Below are 24,135 nucleotides of genomic sequence, written 5' to 3' on the forward strand. Positions count from 1 at the left end.
GTAAAACCGTGTTTTACGAGTGATCCCACTTTAAGTTCTGTGGGTAACAATTCTGACGTCTCAGCAGTGTGAGGCCAAGTTCCTTTGGACCACATATTGGAAGTATTAAAGTTCTAAGTCTTTTCAGTTGTCTCCTTTGCTATTTTAAGGTATGTCCGGTCTTGTTCCTCTCGCTGTCAGTAACAGTCTAACTCTGCGATTCCTGCTGTGATCCAGGCCCCGCTCCAGGATCAGCCCCTCAGCTGGGGAGCAGAGGCCCAGGTCTGCTCTTAGCTCTGTGCCCCCTAGATCTCTCTCTGCTTGTGGATAAACATGTTTCTTGATGGCTTTTGAGACAAGAGGCGTGATTCGATTTTTCTAGGTGGCTGTTGCTTTGCTTCTGTGAAATATTTACAAGCCCGTTTCTCTGTAGGGAGTTTTAGGAGCTCCGTAGATGTTTGTTGTGAAAACCACCTGGAAGATCCAGTGTTTGAAGCCAGTCTAGGCTTCTGGAAGTATGTGGGGCTTAGCAGCAGATTGCTGTCCTGCTCTCTGGCTAGCACCAAAGTGCCCATGATGAGACAAATGAACACTTATTTGGGGAAGCAGATTCTAAATTGCCTTTGGAGTAAAGGGCTCTTGTTTTCGAATATTTACAGATTTCCAGAACTAAAATGATAGATTATTGTCTGTCTCTCTTAATTTTGAAAGGTTAAACATTTTTTCTTACAGTGTTACAAGAATCTGAACAGATTGTCGTGCGACCACTTAGTTTCCGTTCCTTTGATGGAGCTGATGAGTAGAAGTGATCTGTACGTCACTGTGCTCTGCACAGGCAGCTATTAGTTCCTCCAGGGTAAACGCACTGGTCATTGGAGGTTCTGGATGTTGTGAAGCTTTTTAAACGCAAAGTCCAATTCTCGGACTAAGTCCTATGACGCGGACCTTCCTTCCCATGTGGCAGAGTTCAGAATTTTTCATTCTCTTTCTTCCATTTGTTCTTTCTTCACTGTGATCGAACAGTGTGCAAACACTCCCCAACATGGTAAATATTCACAGTACTGAAAACACTTTGCCAGCCTGACCTGGTGTAAAATAGACCTTTACACTTGCATGTACTAACATTTTTCATGTGTAATATTATTTAAGATGATGCCTGACTGAACTTTTTGAAAAACTAAATGACTTTAGAGATTTCATCCCATGAAGTACATAAAATGGAATAATCTTTCCAGGTAAGAGTAACAGATTTTATTAACTGGACCGGTGGTTCTCAGACTTAAGCGTGCATCAGCATCTCGTGGAGCGTTTGTAGAACTGTACAGACTGCTAGGCTCTGCCCCTCGCTGTATGACACAGTGGGTCTGAGGGGCTGCCCAAATTTGCCTTCCTGGCAAGTTCCCAGGTAGGGCCAGTGCTCCTGGCCTGGGATTGTGTTTCGAGGATCACTGACCTAGGAGTCCAGGAGCCGTGTTGGCAGCTCTCCGTTGAAGAGTGACTCCACTGAGCTTCCACACTAATGCTGTGAGCACCACAGGTTTACGTGAACACTTTGGGCGCAGTTCGGGAGAGTCAGCGAAGAGTCGTTGACAGGAGTCGTTGTTTTCACTTTCCTCTTGTAATGAAAAGGGAGTTTGAGGGAAAAGGTTGTATAGCTTTCTTAGAAAAAGTTAATTGGCCAGCTAAATAATAGAATAATTAAATATGCCAGAATATAATTTATGTGTGATTTGGTTTGATTTTATCGTTTGTTCTTGAGTAGTTCTAGGTAGAGTAAAGCTGACTGAGAACTCCAGCGACACTTGTGTGGAATTCACTGGGATGTTTTTGCTTTGTCCTGATTGGGACATTTTGGGAGTGAGTTTTACTTAAGGATAAGTAAATGAAGGTCTTTGCTTTTGCTGTAGTTTACTTACTGAGAACTTAGCGTTTGTCGTTTGCCAGGAGCTGTGCTCATGGTGCTGGCGGAAACGTGGGCCGTGACCTTGGCCTTCACTCCCTGTTCTGGAGCGTTCCTGTGTGTGTGTCTGCCTGTGCTCACCCCTCAGACGTGTGCTTCAGCCTCACAGCCGTGCCCCCAGCTCACAGAGTGCACGATAGTGTTCTCTGTTTGTGTCATAGCTAGTTCACAGTCAGAATTACGGATCCTTGCACACATTTGAAAATAACCCTTAGCATCAGTTATTTTAGCTTTAAAAGCTAAGGTGACTTTCTGTTTGAGGGCATCTGTGGTGGTGGTAAGCAAGTGTAGTAATTTTATGATAGCCATAATTTAACTTTAGGTTATAAGGAAATTTGTAGGATATTTTAGAAAGTATTTTAAAAGTGTCAAATGGGAGAAAAGGTAAATGTATGTAAAAATCACTGTATTCCTTTATGTAAAGCCATGAAATTTGTTTTAAATTTTGGTTTATAAGCAGAGAAATACTGGCTTCAGAGTTTATTTTACTGATAAAAATTTTGTTTTTCCCTACTTTTAATATAGAAAAATACATAAAATACAGAATATATTTATGTATCTGATCTTTCTTTTTTTTTTTTTGAGGAAGATTAGCCCTGAACTAACATCCACCACCAATCCTCCTCTTTTTTGCTGAGGAAGACTGGCCCTGAGCTAACATCCATGCCCATCTTCCTCTCCTTTATACAAGGGATGCCTGCCACAGCATGGCTTTCCAAGCAGTGCCATATCCGCACCTGGGATCCGAACTGGCAAACCCCGGGCTGCGGCACCGGGCCAGCCCTATGTATCTGATCTTCACAGTGAGCTTCAAGTGTCTCTTTCTGACATGCTCACTGAGGGTGATGGTTTTACGTGGATCCTTGAGGTCCCCTGCCCGAGACTCACCTGACAGGGCGCTGTGGACTCACCTGCTGAATCAGGGTTGCATCGGCAGAGCCTCTCGGCTCCTATGTGAGCCAGGTTTTAAAAAGTGAAAGTAGACTGACACTTGGAGATTACGTGTGGTACTTTTAACGCAAACATTTTGCCTAGAAAGACACAGAGAAGCTGCCCTTTCATTCTACCTGGCGCTGAGTACAGTTAGACCTGGGACATGTCTGTTCAGAATTGGGTGGGCATCCCGGTCCGAGCGAGAGAAAGGCCCCTTCTCCCTTAGGGATGGTTCCAGGGACCCCCTCCAGAAGTAACAGAGGCCTTTGAGGGGTGGCTCAGCTGTGTCTCCTCCTCCTGGTTGACCAATGTGTTGATGGTTTGTCCTTGCATGTGCACTGTCCGGGTTGCAGCATGAAGCGTGCCTCTTCTCTGAATGTCCTTAACGTGGGTGGCAAGGCAGCTGAAGACCATTTCCAAGTAAGGAGCTCTGCCCTGCTTAACGTCCTTGACCACCTTGACCAGGGTAGCCGGGCTGGCCGCACGCCATGCTCGGCACCACTGCTGTTTCAGTAGTCTTTTGGTGAACATGGACGTATTTCTGATTCTTAGACGAATAGGCACCCTGATATTTTCATATTCTGCATTAACTCGATTATGTGAATTATAGGAATGTTCACATTGTGGACATGCTCAGTATATTAATTAATTATCTTTAAAAATAGTTTAATTGACCTAATTAAAAATTAATTCTGATAAAGTAATAGGAAAACTTGGCCACTTAATTTATATTAAATTAATAAGTGTATTAACGTGTATGATTTTAGTCTCTAAGTTTATAAGTAATTCATTGTTTAGTTAAGCTGTTCAGTGTTTTAAAACTATTCAAAACGTTACTAACATAAGTGACACACTGTCACTTTGATACTAAGATGTTTAGCACTTTGTCAGCTGTCCAAGTCAGGAACATGTTACTTTTGCATTCAAAACTGTGGGCATCCTATTCTCTATCAAAAATGGCCTTTTTATTTGCCATTTCTTTTCCATGTCTGGTATAACTGTCAGTGCGGCCAGGCTCCTGGACCCCAGCACCTGGCCCTGTTTCTCAAGTGTGCCCAGCAGACCAGGGAGCTTGAACTTAGGTGGAGAGAAACCTGTGACTTAGCAGTCACTGCTGCTCTGCCGGTGTCCAGACTTCTCACTTCCTGCTCACTGCACCTGTTGAGTCAGTGGCTGGTGCAGTGACCCAGTCCAAGTGAGAAAGTGTTTGATGTACACTGACAGTAACGGGCCTGGCAGGGATGCTGACCTCACCCGTAGCACCCTGGGAGCTGACTGTTCCCTGGGTGCTTGTCACCAGGCCTCTAGTTAGAAGCTACAAGATGCTGGCAGGATTTTGGTTAGTTTGCTTTAAGCCCTCCTGGTTATGAGAGTAAAAGCAGGGACTTTTGTTTTAAAAGGCCTGAGCTGACAGTTCTCTCACTCCCGGTTCTTGGTGTTTGCACCTGCATGTGTGAGCATCAGGACTCTGGTGCATTGACTGAGAGTCGTGCGGCTGTTACTGGTAGAGCTAAGACCACGTGAAGCTGGGGTCATTTGAAGTACTGGTTAAGTATAATTTTTCCGTTTATTTTTTCATGCAGGAACGAAATAATTGTCTGGCAGACTCGAGAGCTCTGAGTGCCAGCCACACTGACCTGGCCCACTGAGGGTCAAGGCAGAGCTAGATAAAATCCCCGAGACTAACGAAGCCCTGAGACCCTCAAAGCTTTGCCAAGCCCCTCCTCACTCCACACGGAAGGCCCCCCACCGGGGTCGCTTCCTTTTCTAGATAGTGACCTCCACTGACCCCTGGAGGTTGCCCCGAATTCCGTTCAGCAGTCTGCAGTCCTAGTGACCGAGAGCTGCCGAAGCGTGAACGTGAGACCTGGCCCAGCGCGGCGGCCTGGGGAGGCAGACTTGGCACCAGCAGCCGGCTTCAGCATGTTCAGAATCGGCACTGCTCATGGACACTTGAACTTATCTGCCACGACACCAAAATCTGTTTTAAATTTTAATAGTGTATTAAGGCTGTAAATTAAGAGTATGGAACCTTAACCTACATCCTTTTAGAATAAGCATCTAATGATCCGTGGCAGTAATGCCTGGAATTTAGAGGAAAGTGTCTGATAAGAAATGGGAGAAATGAGTAACTTGCCGGGAGGCCTGCTTCCCTCTGGGGCTCTGGTTCTCGAGTCCCAGTGCCTGTGGTGTGGGACCCCTGCCTCTCGTTCTGCTGCACACGCCTGGGCTCCCACGCCCACCCCTCTTCCTCTCTTCGGGCCCCTGTACACTAAGCTTCTCTTTGTACGGTTAAGTAACACAGAGTAGACTTTGACAGGAACATTTTCAAATCAACCCTAAGGCATTATTCCTTAAGGGGAATCTGTAAGAGTAACCGGTAGGGTCAGGAAATACTAAACAAATGACAAGGTGTCCGTAACTGCAGATGACGACAGCTGTGCAGAGGGGCAGGTCCCTGCCGATGAGCCGGAATATGAAGACTCGGCCTTTAGATTCAAAGAGGATTGGAAACACTGAGCATTCTCGTGAACTGCTGTCAGGTTTTGATTTTAATTTAGTTTAATGTAATGACATAGGTGGTGTCACAGCAAAGCACTTGTTTTTGTTTGCTCCCAGCCACCTTTTCCTCGTGAATGCACTGGGCTGGGGGACCTGCGCACTGAGGGCTCACTGGGAGCGTCTCCGTCAGGCAGGCATGTGTCCTCAGGCCAGCATGGCTTCAGGGCTGAGGGCTGGAGGTAGCAGCACCGGGGTTTTGGTACAGCGAGGCTAGGCTGTGCACTTTCTTTAAAGGTTTTCTGTCATTTGATAAGAAATTACCTCATGGCATAGATTGCTTGTGTTTGAGGCAGTGTGCTGGTCTCCTCCCAGGGACAGGGGCTCTCTAGTGTGTGTGGGTCCTGCATTGAAGGTGCCGGCGGGGCTGACACGGTCTCCTTTGGCTGTGCTCCTTTCCTGGGCTCCTGACTCTGTTTAGGTTTTGCAGTTTCTGATGGATCAGGAACTTATTTTCTAAATGCTATCTAGAAGTGTTCAAAAAACCCGATGGGTTGTGAGACACCACCAAAAAAGAAAGAAGAGAGCAAAGCCATGTCCTTTTGTGGACACTGGCTCTTTGAAGTTCACACTTTGGGTGCCATGGGGCAACACGTGGTGTTGCCTGGATGCAGTTTGCTGTGCCTGTGCCACATTATCGCCAGGGGACAGGGACCAAGGCACTGTCCCTCTCCTCCTTGCACTCCAGGTAAAGTTTTCTTCTCCCCAGCCACACGCCGGCACGTTGGAAACCCACTCAGTTTCCCTTAGTGGATAGTTCTCTCTTGAAAAAGAAGGGGCGTTTAGAAAGAATCAACATGGAGCTGAGAATAGAATCTAAAGTTCCTGATTGGTGGAAATGGGCCATCTTTGCAGAAGCTTCTGTTGCACTTGTGCAGGCTTCGAGCCTGCCAGCCCCAGCCCCCCTGGGGGCCGTGGTCGCCTTTGCAGGGCTGTGTGGAAGCAGTGATGGGGTAAGAGAATCCACCGGGCCTCCAGGAAGCCAGGTGCTAAAACCTTCCTGTTGCAGAGGGGATGCTACTCGGGCATCTGCAATTTCTGACTTTCGAACTTGGATCAAAACAGAAAGGAGGCAGGTTGTAACCTCCTCCAAGCCTGGTTGTCTGAATTTTAACCTTCCTGGAGAGAAGAGCAGTGGGTCTGCCGTCCCTCCTCCTCAATATTTTCCTTTCCTGGGGAGCGGACCTTAGGGGAGCCAGCACCCATTTCTACAGTTTCTATCAAGTAGCGTGCTCCTGGCCAGAGGACAGACAGGAAGTGGACGAGAGCCGACAGGTATCTGCAGGGCCCGCCTCTGCACGTGGTTGAACAGGGGGCCTGTCTGAGGGCAGAGGGTGTGGGAGAGCCGGGGCCTGCAGCACTGGGTCTTTGTGTTCACAACGTTGGGGGATCCAGAGAGTTATTTTCTGTAATTTAAAAAAAACCCTATCATTTGTTTGGTCAGAAAGCTGCTAGAAATATCATGTAATTAGAAATTCAGTGTTTATAGTAAGATTATATAAATATTGCTAAGGATATGTAGTTTATAATTTATGAAACATCTTTCACTGTCAACTTTAGAGAATGTTCTTGGAAGGCATGTTGTGTGCGTGAGGCTAACCTCTGATAAGTGTATGTTTGCCCTTATTTTTGAGCACTGTACTCTACGATTGTCAGATTTCTGAACTCTAGGAGGGCCCGTGATAGCCCTGACCAAAGGTGTGCCCACGTCAGTGGAGCAAGTCTTGGCAGGGCAGACAGCATTGCCGACATCCTCGGGGAGGTGCCTCTGGGCAGGTCCATACACACCCACGTCCTCTGCTGTGAATTAGTTCCCCAACACTATGGGGAATCAGAGTGGTTTATACCATGGTGTGGAACTCACCCTGGGGGATCATGGGTCTGTGAGGACTGTCTGACGAGCCCAGAGAGCATGTCATGGAGGGGAGTGTGCACCTAGAAGCCCCAGGACGGCAGGCTGCTGTTGGGTGCTCCTCAGGGAGCTGGGCCTGCACACCCATCACCGCCCCTGCGCCACACACCCGGGGGAATTGTGGGTGTTCTGAGACACCAAGAGGAAGCCTTCCTGCAAACGTGTCCTCGGCCTTGGGGGCAGCCCAGCGGGCATGTGGGCCGCCCAGGGCTGAGTGCTGGTGCTGGGCTCCACTTGCCGGAGTGTGAGTCATCCTTTAAGTGTATGTTCTGTCCTGGAACTGTTGTTTTCCTTTCTCATTGTCAGTGTGAGTTGCCTAGGAAATTATGTGAAATGTTTATGTTACAAAAATAAAGTGTTTTATTTCCTGTTGTCAAGTCCCTGCACATTTTGCAGAAAGGCTCTTTTGTAAAACTCCAACCCTAAAAGATCTTTTTCCTGTTTTACACCAGCCATTCTTAACCGTAAGGGGTCAGACTACTTTGAAAATATGATGAAAGTTATAAATGGGCCATTCTGCCCTAGAAAACTGTACCAATGGAAAGTCTGCCCAGTTCCAGGGGTTTATGATCCCACACGCAGTGCTGGCCTGGGCAGTCCCCGCTGTCCTGGCACCAGCCCTGGGGTCATAGTGTCTGGCTCATGGAACTGTGGAGGATGGCCAAGTCACTCAGCTGTTCTGTGTCTCAGTTTCCTTGAGAGTGAGGGTAGTAACAGTTCCTGTGTCCAAGGGCTATTAAGAGGACATACATCAACTTGGATGAGTTACTTTAGGACAGTGTCTGGCAGAGAGCAGGTCGCTAGTGAAAGGGTCCAGGGGCTACAACAGCAGTCACTTAGCACGTTTATTTCTCCAAGATCAACTCTGTGCCAGGCAGCATGGTGAGGCACTGGGGGGTGGGGATGATGAGGATGAAGACGGGCACAGCTCTGCCTGTGCCAAGGCCATGTCCTCTGGACGGGCAATCATGTCCCTCATGTCTTGTGTCTCCACCAGATGGTCAGATTCTGGAGTTTGTAGCAAAATGGAGCAGGACCCTAGCTGACAGGAGATCCCACTTTCTAGCTGGAAGTAAGGCCCCCAGCCATGGTGTGGGAGCTGGGTCTGTGCAGCAGGTCCTGCCAGGCCAGGGCTGATGTCCTGACCACTGAGGCCAGGCTTGGGGAGGCAGCAAGAACATGGTGGGATGTGTTGTTTTTTTTAAAACAAAACAAAACTCTCGTTTGCCCAGAACTGGTTTTCCTAGCAGATGGGCCAAGTCAGTGCCCATAGTTGTGTCTTGCTCCTTTGTCCAGCTCGGGCTGGTGGCAGAGGCAACACAAAAGTAAAATAAAGCACCATCCCACTCCCAGACACCTCTCCTGGACCCCATAGCCTACAGTCAGCTTGGTGTCTGTTTTCTGCACCCTGTTCTAAATTGGAGTTTTGGGAGTGGGGAGTGTGTTGGGGGCTGGGAGCCAACATCCCAACAGGGGGTGAGGGCCAGTGGGGAGCTCATCTGACTGTGGCTGGAGCAGTGGGGGAAGGGGACGCAGCCGGCGGGAAGGAGGGCAGGAGCCTGCAGGGGAGCAGAGTGGAGACCTCACTGGGAGGGGCCAGGGAAGACTGTTGGCCTCCATCCCGGGTGGGAGCTGACGTGGACACAGAAGACAGAGAAAGCTGCTCCTTGTGAGGCTGAGGTTTCCAGGAGCTCATTGTAGAGACACCTGGGGAGCTGCCAGCACCTGCAAGGGCCAGTGCGGCAGTGGAGGACACGTGCTCATGGCTTAAGAGCTGGGTGTGTCCCAAAACCCAAGGAGAGGAAGGCACAGCCCTGGGTCGGGGAGGGGGGGGCGGGGGCGCGGGGGGCGGTATCCATGCTCACTGTCTCTTTGGTTGGGAAAGTGCGACAGACACCCCCGAGGGGACTCTAACCCAGTGATGGGTGTGCTGAGTCAAAGATGGTGGTCCCCTGTGTCCGTGGACTTTGGAAGGCTCTGCTGGGATCTGGTCAGTGTTCTGCAGTTGCTGGGTCAGCAGCCTCGGTCTCGGGCGTCCCTCGCACGCCCTCAGCGTTGACTGTGTAGGAGCAGGACGAGGGGGGCAGGTGAGGGGCGAAGATCACCCTGAGAGTGCGAGCAGGGTGGCTGGGCGGGGTGAGGACGGCCTCCGTGGGGTGGTGCCGATCGGCCATCAGCCTCATTAAGAGCTGGTTGGACCAGGTTATTCCAAGGGCTGGAGAAGTCCGCTCATCCCAGAGCCTGAGACAGAAAACAGGCACAGCCTTACTTACAAAACCAGTGGCAGGACACGCTGCCTGTGCCACCCTCCTACTCACCGGCAGGACTTGCTCACCCCGGTGGCCCTGGTGCCTCGCCCCGCTCCTCCACAGTCTCCGTCACCTGAAACATCCACATCAGTCAGGGTCAGCTGCAGCAAGGACCCACTGCCACCTGCCTCCAACTCGACGGGCTCTGCCCTCCCCAAGGCTCTTCCCTAAAATATGGGCTCACTGAGCACACCCACGTCTGGGGTGGGGCGGGGAGGGCTGGCCCACCTGGTTGACGCACAGCACTGGGCTCTGGAAGGTGCAGCTCAGCTGGCGCAGTGCAGCCCCCAGGGCCTGTAGACACCTGGCCCTGGGGGCCGAAGCTGGGCCGTCAAATTCACAGCGGAATGGGGCTGCCACAGAGTCGATGACCACCAGGCGCGCCATCCCCCGAGACAGCAGCACAGGCAACTTCTTACTCACACACTCCAGCAGGGTGTCCTGGAAGCCAAGGGAAGGTGGCTGTCACCATCACACCACCTGTATCTCCCCTCTGCCCAGTGCTGAGGGATGCTCCCCCCAACCCCATGTCCTGCCCATCTTACTTACCAAGTCGTCCTGTTGGGTCTGACCCCCAACCCCTCAGGGCCATCACAGTGAGCCCCTCTCCTTCAGTGACCCCACATTGGGTGCCGACCACCTGGACCCAGCCGCAGTGCCAAGGCTGACCTGTCACCACCATGGGAACCAGGCTACCCTAGTCAGGAGGGTCTGGGGGCAGCCCTGAGCCCTGCCAACCCCACCCAGAGGAGGGACACAGTGGGGTGAGGGGGGCTCCAAGTCTTTCCTGCACCCAGCTTTGCCCTGAATGTGAAGACCCCTGGGCCCGGGTGGGGGCTGCAGATGCAGGGGCCCTCTCGGCCAGCCCTGCCCATCCTCCAAGGCCTTAGCCCTATAGTCAGCAGCACTGGCCTGGCCAGGAGGTGGAAATGGCCAGGGTCCTCAGGGTGGGGCAGGGTGTCCTCAGGCCCTGGTGCCAGGTAGCCAAACATGGGCCGTCCCATCCAGAACTCTGTAAGAGCTGTTCAGTGTCTGGTTTGTCACCCTGGAATGAAACTCAGTTCTGTGCTTAAATCTCCAGGGTGTCTCCAGTAGAGCCTCTTTTTGTGGAAAATGACGGCAGCAGTAGCGGCCTAGAAGATGCTAACATGAACGTGAGTTCCACACCCCTTTCTGGCACCAGAGGCAGCGCTGGGGCACCTGGGGATCAGGCAGGTGATGGCTGTGCCCGCTTGCTGCAGGGCCAGGATTCTGCAGTGCCTAGTTTCGAGACCCTGTCCCCCAGGAGCTGGAAGCGGGAACTGGGGCTCCGAGGCCCCACCTGTGCAGAAGCCACAGGCCCAGGCCCGCACCGTTGGCCTCTCGCCCTGCAGTACCCCTACGCCCCCAGGCTCTAGGCAGACACCAGGCGACAGCGTGGAGGCCGCCTCCCCCCAGAGCTGCTCCAGAACAAAACTTAGAAACGCCACCACCACCACCGAGTCTTGGTGATCAGGCCCTGACCGACTGCCTTCTCTTGCAGTGAAGCTGTACCTGGCCCTGGAAGACCCAGGACAATGCTGCTTGTGTGTGGCAAGAGCCGGCCCTGTGACAGCCAGGGGACAGCTGCTGAGGCTGGAGGGCCCTGGAGCTGGGAGCCGCCAGCACTAACCTCGTCTTCCCCGGGCCCACCACTGTGGAGCCCACTGTCGTACTAACAACCCCACTGCTGGTCAGGATGCGTCGCTCAGCAATGGCAGCGCTCAGCCCCTGAAGGATGGCAGGGCAGATGCAGAACCCCTCCCGGCCACCGCTCCACGGAGACCACGGGGCTGTCTGCCTCCTGAACCTGCACTGAAAGACCTCCGGCTGCCCGGGCCTGGTGTGCTGTTGCTCATCGTGTTATTTCTCTGCGCTGTGTGATAATGTATTTTATTGTAAATTTTTAAAAAATTAAAACATTTATAAGCCTTATCCTTGACTTGAAATTCTTTCCATAACAATTCTTAAATGGGAGAAAGGCCCACCCAGGAGCTAAGGCTCGGCCCAGCTGCAGCCGACGTGAGGGGCTCTCCCGGGACCAGGCCGCAGGGAGAAGCCGCAGCCCCGTGCGAGGCCTCGTCAGTTCTTTCTGGTGTATTGGTTTATGCTGACTCACCACATCTCCTTTGAATCCTTTCCATTCCTCACTGATTCCTCCACCAAACGATGATCTAAGTTGACAGGCTGACCAGGCCATGGCCCGCTGACCCGCCCTCCTGCCCTCTCCCTGAGGTTTATCTGTCCACAGGGAGGGAGCCTGTGACTCAGTGATGGTTCCAGAGGTGGTGTTGCCCCAGTGGCACAGCCAGGTGGCGGTCACCGATCTGAGAGGGCTGGGTGCCTGCTAGGCCCTGGCCAGGTTCGGGGGGGCCCCTGTGCTCTGACAAGGGGGCTTTCCCCTCCATCAGAGGCAGAAGTAAAAACCTAATACAGCCTCCTCTCACTGGGACAGCCAGCCTGGACATCAGGCCCTGTCCTCTGGGCAGCAGTCACCTCAGGGTGGCCAGGTGAGCAGGAGGTGCTCGCCCCAGGTGCAGCCTTTTCAAGGGGACTGAGGGGCCCCCCGTCCCCACTCTTTCAGGTAAGGACTCGTGCTGTCTATGTGAACGGGGCACACTCCAGAAGGCACCACGCTGCCAAATGACAGGGTGTCGTGTGTGCGGCCCACCTGCTGGCCCACCTTGCCGACTGCCCCGCAGAGCTGGGCTGGAGAGACAGGCGGGACACTCACCACGTCAGCCGCGTGCTCAATGAAGATCTGGTTGCCAAATCTTATCTTCCTGACCACCTCTTCCGGGACATCTCTCCGCAGGTGCTGCTGCTGCGAGATGAGCTGCTGCAGACGCTTGTTCGGGAAGACGTCCTCGGTGCACACGTAGACAGCCCCTGGGAAGCAGAGTGCCGCAGGTCCGACAGGAAAGGGGCCTGTGGCCGCCACACAACCCCAGGCAAATGCCTCCCCTCATTTTGTTTTTGTTTCTTTTTTTGGTGAGGAAGATTGTTGCTGAGCTAACACCTGTGCCGATCTTCGTTTATTTTATGTGGGCTGCCTCCACAGTGTGGCTCGATGAGTGGTGCTAGGTCCGCGCCAGGGATCTGAACTTGTGAACCCTGGGCCACTGAAGTGGAGTACACGAACTCAACCACTACGCCACTTGGCTGGCCCCTCCCCTCATTTTTAATACTGCCCCTTGCAGGTTCTTCCCCTCTGACCATAGGAGGGCGGCAGGCCAGTGCTGGTCTTCCACTGCAGCCATTTCACCTACAGTACGTCACCCTGTGGGTCTGTTGCCCACACTGTCACAAGTGGAAGTACCAGGGCCAACAGGCTTTTGGAAGTGCCCCCTCCCACAGACACAGGGAGATGCCCCTTAAAGGCTCCACTGGGCAGATGTTCCTTGATTCCACTGTCAAGGCTGCTGCGTTCCTTGGCTGTGTGTGGGTAACTGTGTCTTTGCTGTGATTGGAAAAGCCAGTAAACAAGTAACAGGTGACGTGTCACCAAGACCCTGAACAACCTAGGGCAAATACTGGCTGGGGCCTGGACACTCATATCAGAGAATGTACCCCGAGTCCTGCAGCTAAAAAGAACCAGGGGCCACCTGAAATGGACCCTAACGTTAGGGCAGCTGATTTTCAACAAAGGTCCCAAGACAGTTGAACAGGGAAAGAACGGTGCTGGGACAACCGGACATCGCACGCAAAAGAGTGAAGTTAGATCCTTACCTCACACTAGATGCAAAAACTGAACCACAGTGGTCACGTGTGAGAGCCAACATTCTAAACTTGAGGAAGAAAATCCGGGGGGGGGGGGCGGTAAATAAATCTCCATGACCGTGGGGTTAGGCGGCAGATTCTTAGCACAAAAAACACTCAATAAGGGACAGACAGACAAACTAGACTGCATCCAACTGAAGAATGTTTGTGCTTCAAAGGACACCAAGCAAATGACCAACCCACAGAGAGAGAGAATACTGCAAACCAGCTCATAGTCCAGTATCCAGATCACATAGACTCTCACAACTCAACCACAAGAAGACAACCGAAATTAAAAACAGGCAAAAGATCTGAATAGACACTTCTCCAAAGAAGATATGCAAATGACCAATAAGCACGTGAAAAGATGCTCACCGTCATTAGTCACGAGGGAAACGCAAATCAAAGCCACAGATGGGGGCCTGCCCCGTGCATGGTGTAGTGGTTGAGCTCACACACTCCGCTTCGGTGGCCTGGGTTTGCGGTTCGAATCCTGGGCGTGGACCTATGCCACTCATCGCCCATGCTGTGGTGCCGACCCACAAACAAAATAGAGGAATACCAGCACAGATGTTAGCTCGGCTAATTTTCCTCAAGCAAAAAAAGAGGAAGATTGGCAACAGATGTTCACTCAGTGTTAATCTTCTTCAGCAAAAAAAGAACAAAACAACCAAACTCCCACAACAAGATCCCATGTCACACTCACGAGGATGGCAAGAATAAAAAACACAGGCAAGGGTTGGCAATGACACAGAGAAACGAACGCTCGTACGTTGTTGGTGGGAATAAAATGATGCCGCTACTGTTTCAAAACAGTGTGGCAGTTCCTTAAAAAGTTGAGGATGGAGTTACTGTGTAACCCAGCAATCCCGGGAACACCTAGGATCTACCCAAGAGAAACGAGAACATGTGTCCCCCCAAGGCCATGGGCACTAAAGTTCACGGCAGCCATAGTCATAAAGCCAAAAGGTGGAAACAACCCGTGTCCATCAACAGACAAGGGGTCAACACTTGTGGTCGGTAGGCCCAACGGGATACCATTCAGCGATAAAAAGGCGTGAAGTGCTGACACGTGTTCCAGCATGGATGACCTTGAGAATATCATGCTGAGTGAAGAGAGACATTCGAGGCCATGTTTGCATGATGACATTTACGTGAAATGTCCAGAACAGGCAAATCCATGGAGACAGAGTGCAGATGGGTGGCGGCCGGGGACTGGGGAGGGAGTGGGGGAGACTGCTAATGGGTTCGCGATTTCTTTTTGGGTGATGAAACGTTCTGGAATTAGATAGTGGTGATGGGTGCACAACTTTGTGACTACACTAAAAACCATTAAATTGTACATTTTAAGAGTGAATTTTATGGTATATGAATTACATCTCAATTAAAAAAAAAAAAGGCCTGTGATCTGGCTGCATGCTGGCTGTGCTCCGCCAGGACCCCCAGGGCCCGCCACTGACCACACTCCTGGCCCTGCGCTGTTCATGGCACGAGGAGAGCCAGAGCACCCACGCCCACACAAGCACCCCACGTGTGGGTGGGTGTGTAACTGTTCATCTTGATCTAATTTTGTTTCGACAGAATTTCAAACTTAGATTCCGGACAGGACCAGAACAGCCATGTCTGATTCGGTGTCACTCGTAAGCTCCTGACCACTGGCATCTTTTTAACTTTCCTCGGCACATTCCAGATCATTCCTGGGGGAAGTGCCTGCAGAGTCCCCTTGACGGGGCTGAGCCCCTTGTCAGAAGGCCCATGTTGTCCTTGAAGCAGCTGGGAGTGACCACGCTTTCCACGTTCTGGAGAAGCGTGTTCTGGGCAGAAGGTTCAGAACCACTGGCCTCTGCCCCGCCATGCCCTGCAGCCTGCCTCCCCTCGTGGGTTTGCTGGGAGAGGCGTGCGGGGTGCTCTCTGCCGCCCCCGCCCAGAGGGGCTGCATCGCCGCAGCGGCTTCGTGAAGCTGGCAGGAAGGTGGCCTCGGCAGATGGCAGCAGGCCAAGGAGAGTTTTCTTAAGTGCAGGATATAAAGCAACTCCAGAGCCTCTTTGCCATTCTTTTCAAAATTAGGGCTTTTAGATCTGATTTAGGGAAAAGAACTCATTTTCTCAGGAAAATGTGCATATGGGACCCAACATTTAATGTGCTCATCTCCCTCCCACCCCTCCCCACCAGGCCACTGCAGGACACGCCTCTTTATTTTCCTTCTGCCACTGGGATGGCCACCTCTGCGTCCCTCTTCTTTCCCAAGGGGTGCATCTCTGGAAACAGGCACGGTCAGCCTGATGCTGACCTCCGCGCATGCCAGCTATGGCCCGTCCCACTGGCTTCTCCCTGGATCTGACAGATTTCCCCAGAACCTCACTGGCCACACAGGAGCCCCGCCCCCCGAGCCTCCTGGCCCCCCGTTCCGAGTTCTCCATGTCCTTGCCCACGTCTGGCGCAGGTGGAGGCTCCATGGAGGAGGCATGGGCAGCTGGGAGTATGGGCCTCGGACCCCCAGCGGAGTCCCAGTCCCCTGCAGGGGTGGTCATGAGGAATCCATGCAAGGTGACGCAACTGTCACCAAGAGACCCTGGGTCACATGGCAGTGGTGGAGGAGGGGTGAGACCCTCCAGACTAGAGTGGATGAGGTAGCCTTCCCCACATGGCAGGGCCACATCAGGCTGGGACTGAGGGCGGAGTGAGCGCAGTCAGGCTGCCACACTGGGCCTGTTGTGTCCTGGCACGAGGGAGACAGGCTCTGGTGTGGGACGTCCTCAGGGGTCCACTGCTGGGAGGGGAAGGGAGGAGGGGCCGGGCCCCAAGCAGCTCTGAGGACCTGACCCTGCTGTGCTGTGACCTTCCTCCCACTGAGTCAGAAAGCACCTACTGTGTGCCAGGGTACAGATGAGGACCTGGGCCTGGACCCAGTGTGAACACCGGCACCAACAGGTAACTGCTCGTGTGACATTCCAAGAGAGAAAGGGATCCCCAGGGACCCTGCTGGGCCAGAACATCACGGTCCTCGTAGAGCAAAGGTGACCAGGCTCAGGAGAGATTCGGGATCAAGACTCGGCTGCCCTGTACTCTGCCTGCTGTCCCCACGCTTGGCACCCGGCCCATCTCGGGCACACCCCCCTCCCCACTGGGCTCCCTGAGAAGGCAAATGGGGCAGCAGCTCCGCGTGCGCCGCAGCCAAGAGCAGGTCTGCCCGAAGCCTGGCGTCGAGGAGTGCCGGGGAGCGAGGTGGCTCCCATCTCACTTCTGAGCAGATTAGTCTCGCTTCACGGCAGCTCTTCTGTGGGGTAAACTGAGGACTCCCACTTTCGAGGCCAAGTCCATCCACCCAAGCACCAGGCGAGCCTCGGACGGTGCTGCAGAGGGCGCCGGGCACACCCCAGGCCCTCCTGGGCCACACCTTCCCAGAGACGCAGGGACAGGAGGTGGCGCAAATACCTGCCTCTGGCATGAGCGACCCCCACACTCGGTAGGAGACCCCAGCACTAAACCCACAAGGCCAGCGTGCTCGGGAGCCCCCAGGGCTCAAAGGACATGCGGTGATTCCAAACAAAGCTTCCACGGGGGTCCCAGCCACAACAGGGACGTGCTGAGGTTCAGCAACAGATGACACGAGATCAGGTCTGGCAACAGGGTGAGGAGGCGGCCTGGCCTCAGGAGGCACGCTCCAGAGCTAGCTCCAGCGCCGTCCCCAACCCACCATGTAGCAGAGAAGCGAGCAGGCAAGCCAAAGGGGACGCCAGCTGACAAGTGCTGCCATTCTGTTCACGTGCGATTCCGAGCAATGAAGGAACCGCACCTTGGTCCTGCCGAAGTCTCATAAAAACCAAAGAGCCACCAAAAAACCTCATATTCACGGTAGTTACCTCACAGTTAATAAAAACGACTAGAATTTTTAACATTTAAAAGACGAGTCCCTCTAACGCTGGGCACAGCCTGTGTGCATTTCTCAGACACGCAAACAATGCAGAGGGCTCGGCTCGGCCCCCTCGCACATGGCCTGGCCAGCCTCCGTGTCCTCGAGCTTCATCCTCCTCGCTCCTTCCCAAAAAGGAGAAGAGCTAAATATTGTCTGTCCTGTGATTCTGGCTCTCTGGGCCAAATGGCTTGCAGGCTGGTGGTGTGACGCGTGCACATATGAGGGTATGGGAACCCACGGGCCTGACCCACAGCCCCGAGGGGTCTTTGTGTTCAACCCGTGACCGCCTCCAGGGGCCCACGCAGGCATGGGCCGGTTAGCAGGTGTGGCTCCCCCTGAGGGCAGGCTGCACGTGCCCGCTGACCCCTCGGGCTGCCCGCTTCCCTCTTCTGGAGGAGGAACCACAAAGCGGATGTGCAGAGAGATGGGAAGCGTGGAAGACAGTCCTCAGACCCAACCTCAATGGAAAGCGGCCCGAGAACAGGGCCAGGACCCCCCGCCCCGCGCCAAAGCGAATGGCCACTCACCGGCCTCCAGGCCCCCGTGCTGCCGCGGGAACTGCACGGCCAGGCAGAGCTGCAGTGCCAGCTGGGTCTTCCCGGCGGAGCTGCGGCCAGCCAGCTCGGTGATGCCATCCAGGGGCAGGCCACCCCGGAGGAGCCTGTCCAGCACCGGGCAGCCCAGGCTCAGGCGCTGGTGCTGCGCAGGGAACTTCTCCTTCTGCTGGTGCAGGTGGAGCGCTGAGTGGGAAGGGGGACGGGCGTCAGGCTGCGCTCTCCCACCCACACCCTGCTGGTGGGCCTGTTGGGCGCTGTGTGGCTGGTAGACAGGTGAGTGCTGTCACACGGTGGGCAGGGTGCCGGAGGGCAAGGGGGTGACCGTGGAGAACCGATGCACGGAGCAAGGGCCCCCATGGCCCTGCAGCCCTCCCCCCACCCACCCAGTGTGTCCCAATCCCGAGGCTGTGACCATGCCCCAGGGTCATTCCTCAATGGAGTCTGTGCACACGGCCCCACAGTTGGAGGCGGGAGCGGTGATGAGGAGGAAGGCTCCAGAGAGAGCCCGGGGCACTGGACAGGGCGGACGCTGCCCTTGCCCACCTGTGAGGACGCTGCTCCCCTGCAGGTGCACGGCAGACGCTACCCCTGCAACGTGTGCCCCTGCCCACCTGTGAGGACGCTGCTCCCCTGCAGGTGCACGGCAGACGCTACCCCTGCAACGTGTGCCCCTGCCCACCTGTGAGGACGCTGCTCCCCTGCAGGTGCACGGCAGCTGCTCTCCAAGCCCACCTGTGAGGACGCTGCTCCCCTGCAGGTGCGTGGCAGCTGCTCTCAGCAGGTGTTGCACGTCAGGGCCAGAGAGGCTGGTCAGTCTCTGCAAGTCTGGTCCAGAAAAATGCAAAACCTCCTTTACTGATTTCAGTTTGGCTGAAATAATACAAATAAATTACAGGACAAGGTCAGACTATAGTAATGCAAGGCAACAGAGCAGGGCCAGCAGGTGTTTCTAGGAGCCTTGTCTTCCAGTTCCAGGGACCTGCTGGGCAGGGGCCAGACCCACCCCTCCCTGAAGCTGTGGGAACCCCACCTCTGAGCTGCAGCAGCAGAGGCCAGACGTGCAGAGGGGCATCTCCCACGTGCCGAGAACAACGGGTGCCACCCAGTTCACACCCCGGAAACAGCTCTCAAGAAAGGCCTGCTTGTGGGGCCGGCCCAGTGGCCTAGTGGTTAAGTTCACACACACTGCTTCAGCAGTCCGGGATCCGCGGGTTCGGATCCTGGGTGCAGACACTATGCACCGTTCATCAAGCCACGCTGTGGCAGGTGTCCCACATATAAAGCAGAGAAAGATGGGCACGGAGATGAGCTCAGGGCCAATCTTCCTCAGCAAAAAGAGGAGGATTGGCAGCAGAGGTTAGCTCAGGGCCAATCTTCCTCAAAGAAAAGAAGAGAAAGGCCTGCACGAGATGCAAGGCTAGTGGTTGAGCCCAGGGTGGGGGGAACCGCGCACGAGGTGGGGTGCAGGGGGTGCAGAAGGAAAGCCGAGCTGGGATCCAATCAAATGTCCCGTGCAGCAGACAGTCACGATGACATGGTAGCGGGAGAGCAGGATGGCCAGTGGGGTGAACAGAGCAAAGAACACATGAGAGTTAGGCCAGCGGGCAGCAGCTGGGTGGAGAGGACTACAGAATTAACATGCAGAAAGATCTGGCATTTGGGGAGGAGAGTGAATAAATTAATTTTAGGCTTGGGTAAGTGCACTACTTTCAGACTAGTAGAAAGAAAAAATACGCTAAAAATATATCCAACCAATCCAGAAGAAGGCAAAAAAGAGAAAACACCACCACAAAAACGAAAGAGGACAAACAGCTCAGCACAAGAGGGGCAAGTTAAACCCAAATTTATCAGGAATCACTTAGATACACATGCACCGAATGCTCCAGTTACAAGACAAAGATGGTCAGACTGGATGAAAGGAAAGCAGACAAGACACCGACGTGCTCCTGGAAAAACCAACACCCGAGGACGGAGGAGCAGGACGCCACCAGGCTGCTGCGCCAGCCCCCGCGTGTACTCAGGGTCCACATTACATGATCAACGAGTGTCCTAATGTGGAAGCATCCCTAATGGACAGCCCGGGAGCTGGCGGAGATGAACGGGGAGCCCCGGGAGGCAGCCATGCAGCAGGCCTGGGGAGCGGCCTGGCAGGGGGCGTCGGGAGAGAGAATGGGGGAGCTGTGCAGCCCTTCTGCATGTAGAACGAGCCGATGGTGCCTGACAGATCTTCTAGGGGATATGGGAAAAATCAGCAAGAAGCACACAGAAAACGCAGCCTGTGAAAAGGAGGCGACTACTAACTTTGGGGGAAAAAAACAAAGATGGCACAAGAAAGGAAAGAGTCATAACCCCCTGGTTCAGCGATGGACATTATGTCCCCAGTCACAACCCTAACGGCTGACACGACCCAAACTGTGTTCCAACTGTGGGGGGAGGGGATGGAGGAAGTAGGGGCCTGAGGGCGAAAGCCAGCCAGCCCTCACCTGTAACAGGAAGTCTGTGAGCAGTCGATAAAACAGACGGTCAACAGCAAATTTGATGAAAGTAAAATTAACTTAAAAAGAGTCCTTTCAGTCAAAAACACACAGACAATTGAAAAACAGCAGCACACTGAGCATCAGTGCACCCATCAGGGTCAGCTGGGGGGACGGAGCCTTGGAGAGGCAACCTGTAAACTTGTCCTACGTAAGTCTATGTATGTACACCCAAACATTTTACATAAATGTCAATAAACACACCTTTCTTAACTGCAGCAATAATTCTGGGATTCAGGTCCAATTGGTCCAAATCCATCTCTTCAATGGGTTGACCACAAAGACAACTCACTTCCCAGGGACCCAAGTTCCGATCCACCTGCCGTCAACTCCAACAGCCTGGAGCCAGGGGAGCCGAGTCCAGCAGTCCGGGGTGCAGCCCCCTCTGTGGCAGGGCTTCACCATCAGCTCAGGGGCCGCAGGAGAGTCTCTGCTGCATCGGGAACACCAGCAACGGGAGTCCAGGGCAACTTCTGTTGGAGCAATTTACATCCAGAAATTATCCGGAACCTTAGAAACCTCGGACTCAATCCACACGTCGATGCATTTGAAGGAATCCCCCAACCCACCTGCATTCTGAAGGTCAGCATGGCATGTGGCCACCCCACGTCACCCCTGAGAAAGTGAGAACAGCCCTGAGTCCCAGTCCTGGGCCCAGCATCCAGGTGAGTGGCCTGCCCCAACCCACTTCTCTTGGGCGAGGACACCGTATACAGTCGGAGATGCACGTGCCTTGGGCTCACTTGAATGAAGATTCTTTTGCATCCTCCAGTTTAATTTCCCTTAAATGTGTCTCCATGGGGAATCTGGAAAGAGTGGAAAAAGTGAGTTTGGGATCCTGCAGGATACTCAGGGAGTGGGAAGCTCCACAACTGTTCCAGTGGAGAACAAAGGAGACTGTCCAGCCGGGCTATGGGGGGCAGGGAGCCCTTTCCTGCAGCCCCCACCCCTCACGCAGCCAGCATGTAGGTGGCCCCCTGCCAGGAAGGGGAGCTGGCAGCCCTATCACAGCCCAAGCACTAAAAGCAGCCGGTAACAGGAGCCCAAGCCTGCTGGTGGGAGGAACCCGGCTCCTCCCTCCCTCCGCGGCTGGCGGCCAGGCTCAGCCCAGGGTCACCCAGCAGCTCTCTAGCAAGCCACTCTGCATTCCCCTTGTGGCCGCCCAAAAGAGCCAGGCCGGGAATGCAGCGGGGCAGGCGGGAACGCCGAGGCCAGCAGCTGCCCCATGCTCCCTCCTGGCGTCTCACAAAGTCCCAGGGCCTCAGCTGAGGGGAAAGTTACACAACTGTGGACTTTGCCTTGCAATGCTTAGAACAATGGATTGACTTGGACGATACTGGGTTGTTTTTGAAGCTTCGAGAACCAGGTCACCCGCAGTCTCACATTTGCACAGGCTGGTCAGGGAGACACAGGTCTGATGCTGGCAAGGGTCACACTGTCCAGAACCGACAGTACGAGTTCCAGGGGCGGCCGCAGCAGCCCGACACCCAGGCACGACCGTGCTGTCTGATCACCACACCAGCGGCTGCTGGGCAGGAGGAAGCTGGCGCCCCAAGGGCGGGTTTCCTGCCTTGGCACAAGGCCCCTGGGGCCCCGGCCAGCGGGTCTCCCCAGCCAGCAGGCTGGTGCTGTGTTCTGCCTGGAACAGGGGGACGGGAGGCTCCTGGGCCGGCTGCTCAGGGCAGGGCTGACAGTAAACACTGCTGAGGCTGGAGAGGAGACACGAAGCCCCTGGCTGCCCAGCGACCCCCAGGACTGCTGAATGGATCAGAGGGAGGCTCTGCTGCTGGAGGGCCGGGTGACGGTCAGAAGGCTGGAGGCGGCTGACCCCGGGGCCCCAGTCCCAGATGCGCCAAAGCAGGGGCAGCGGGGATTTGGAAGAGCTCAAACGTGCCGAGGCTGCATGGAAGATGCTGGCAGAGCTGGCGGCCCGTGTAAGGAGGTTAGATTCCCGAGGACACACAGCAAATAAAAAAGACAAATAGCAACTCCAGGAAAAGAAGCCAGTCATCAAAGGGGATGCAGCAGCCTCGCCTGGTTTGTCGGGGTTCACGGGAGCAGCACCAGCCGCACTGGAGGGGACGGCCAGCCACATCCCCCACACAACTGCAGCAGTCTTTCTCGTGCCAGGCTGGGAGCTAAATTCAGGCAAGGGACGTGCAGCTCCACTGACGCCGCCCTGAAATCAGCAAAGCTGAGCACTGACATTTCTCAGACACAGTCCGTCCCCAGGACTGTTCTAAGAACTTGACACGGATGAACTCGTTCAAACCTTACCACAGCAACGCTATGATCTCCGTTTCACTGCAGAGGAAACAAGCACAGAGTGGCTAAATAACAAGCTAAGGTCACACAGCCAGCAAGTGTGGCTGGCTTGGGCCTTAGGTCCATGATGCATATACTAAACTCCTGACCTATATTAGCCTGACCATGAGCTTACATGGCCCGCCTGTTGACAAATCCTACAGAACCTGCTCAGTTTCCACACTCTGCAAAGCTCAGTTATCCAGAGGCTGACTCACCCGTGGGTGCCCAGCCCACTCTCAAGATTAACCTTCTTTCTCCGCTCCGCCCCCCCAGGAGGGGACAATGAGCTCTCAGTTATCCTGGAGATGTAGGGAGGGAGCTTTCATTACCAGTGACCTTGGGTGGCCAAGCCGGTCCTTCCACACCTGGGCCCCCACTGTGGTTTCTCCAGAACTGCCTGGCCTGGACCCTCTTCCTCCTCTGGAGACTCCTTCTTTTATCAGTCCCTGAGCGATCGTGCCCCATGGCTTTGAGAACTCCCTATTTCCCAACAACTCCCCCAGACCTGGATGTCCAGCAGACCCCAGCCTTGGCTGTCCAGTCGGAACAGGGTGCTCTGCACACTCACCTTGCTATCCATGCACACCCGCTCTTCCTACAGTGCCTTCAACTCCGTGGTTGTCCACCCACCACCCTTGACCTGACCCTGTCGCCACCCCTAAAACACCTCAACTTCACAAAGTCCTAGTTCACCTTCCACCCCATGGCTCCTGGGCGGCTGCCATAATCCAAACTGGCCCTGCAGCAGCGAGGCCTCCTCCAAACCTTGCGGGTGACAGCCCCCAAATGGGCCATGCCACCCGGCTCGGAGCCAGTGCAGCACTGGCCCAGGGTCCTTCCCCCCGCCAGGACCCCGCTAGGACCTCTGCTCTGGCCGTCCCTTCCGACCGCCCGCCTCGATGACTCCACCGTCCCCACTGGGAGCCCTAAGGAGGGCCCGGCACACGCCGGGCCCTCACTGGGCCTCCACTGAGCCTGTAGCCCGATCGCCCCTGCACCCTCAATGCCACCTCCACGGCCCCATCCCCCCTATACCCCCCACTCCACCTCCGCAACCCCATCCCTCCTGTACCCCTATCCCCTCTGCGTTCCCTATCTCCCCTCTACTCTCCCACCTCTTCTTCGGTCCCCCCAATCCTCCCTGCACCCCCCCATTCCCGGCCGCCGCCCCGCAGCTCTCACCTAGCGCGGGCTCCACACGCCTCTTCGCGCCGTCCCGCCCCCCGCAACTTCCTCTTCCAATGAGCGCCGGGCGGCCCGCGCCGGATACGCCAATCAGAGAGGAAGCAGCGCTCACGTCGCACACTAACTGACCAATCCAAAGTCTCAGTTGCCCCAAGAGGGGCGGGGCGCGCCTGGGCCGGCCCTCGCCGCCGATTGGTGACCGACAGC

At 54.6% G+C, this 24,135-nt stretch overlaps 2 protein-coding genes across 31 annotated transcripts in view; one reads left to right on the forward strand and one right to left on the reverse strand.

The window, feature by feature from the left end:
- KLC1 (kinesin light chain 1) overlaps window positions 1-11,605 on the forward strand; it is a 64,186-nt gene extending 52,581 nt beyond the window's left edge. For 8 of the 16 annotated variants that reach the window (XM_014854455.3, XM_014854457.3, XM_070514408.1 and 5 more), the window contains 2 exons: window positions 10,734-10,806; window positions 11,175-11,605. In XM_014854455.3, coding sequence (XP_014709941.1) covers window positions 10,734-10,806; window positions 11,175-11,177 — 76 coding nt within the window. In that variant the 3' untranslated portion in view covers window positions 11,178-11,605. Of the gene's footprint in view, window positions 1-3,225; window positions 3,293-4,455; window positions 7,716-10,733; window positions 10,807-11,174 lie in introns of those variants that run through there. The other 8 variants (XM_014854454.3, XM_070514405.1, XM_070514404.1 and 5 more) reach the window with 2 other exon arrangements.
- On the reverse strand, window positions 8,157-23,974 carry XRCC3 (X-ray repair cross complementing 3). Of its 15 annotated transcripts, none has more exons than XM_070514421.1 (11): window positions 23,926-23,948; window positions 22,714-22,740; window positions 22,471-22,615; window positions 21,169-21,242; window positions 20,641-20,909; window positions 18,635-18,772; window positions 17,873-18,085; window positions 12,405-12,559; window positions 9,881-10,093; window positions 9,679-9,725; window positions 8,157-9,584 (listed from the first exon to the last, which is right to left on the reverse strand). In XM_070514421.1, exons 5-11 carry the CDS (start codon window positions 20,693-20,695, stop codon window positions 9,335-9,337), a joined length of 1,071 nt encoding a protein of 356 aa, XP_070370522.1. In that variant the 5' UTR covers window positions 20,696-20,909; window positions 21,169-21,242; window positions 22,471-22,615; window positions 22,714-22,740; window positions 23,926-23,948; the 3' UTR covers window positions 8,157-9,334. The 15 variants fall into 15 exon arrangements, with proteins under 15 accessions (XP_070370522.1, XP_070370518.1, XP_070370517.1 ...); XM_070514417.1 differs by lacking the exon at window positions 22,714-22,740 and adding an exon at window positions 21,006-21,051 and having other exon boundaries at window positions 23,926-23,941; XM_070514426.1 differs by lacking the exon at window positions 22,471-22,615 and adding an exon at window positions 21,006-21,051 and having other exon boundaries at window positions 8,172-9,584; window positions 18,635-18,727; window positions 23,926-23,950.
- Between the last annotated feature and the right edge of the window lie 161 nt (window positions 23,975-24,135).

This window comes from Equus asinus, chromosome 7 (genome assembly GCF_041296235.1).
Source record: "Equus asinus isolate D_3611 breed Donkey chromosome 7, EquAss-T2T_v2, whole genome shotgun sequence".
NCBI classification, from domain to species: Eukaryota; Metazoa; Chordata; class Mammalia; order Perissodactyla; family Equidae; genus Equus; species Equus asinus.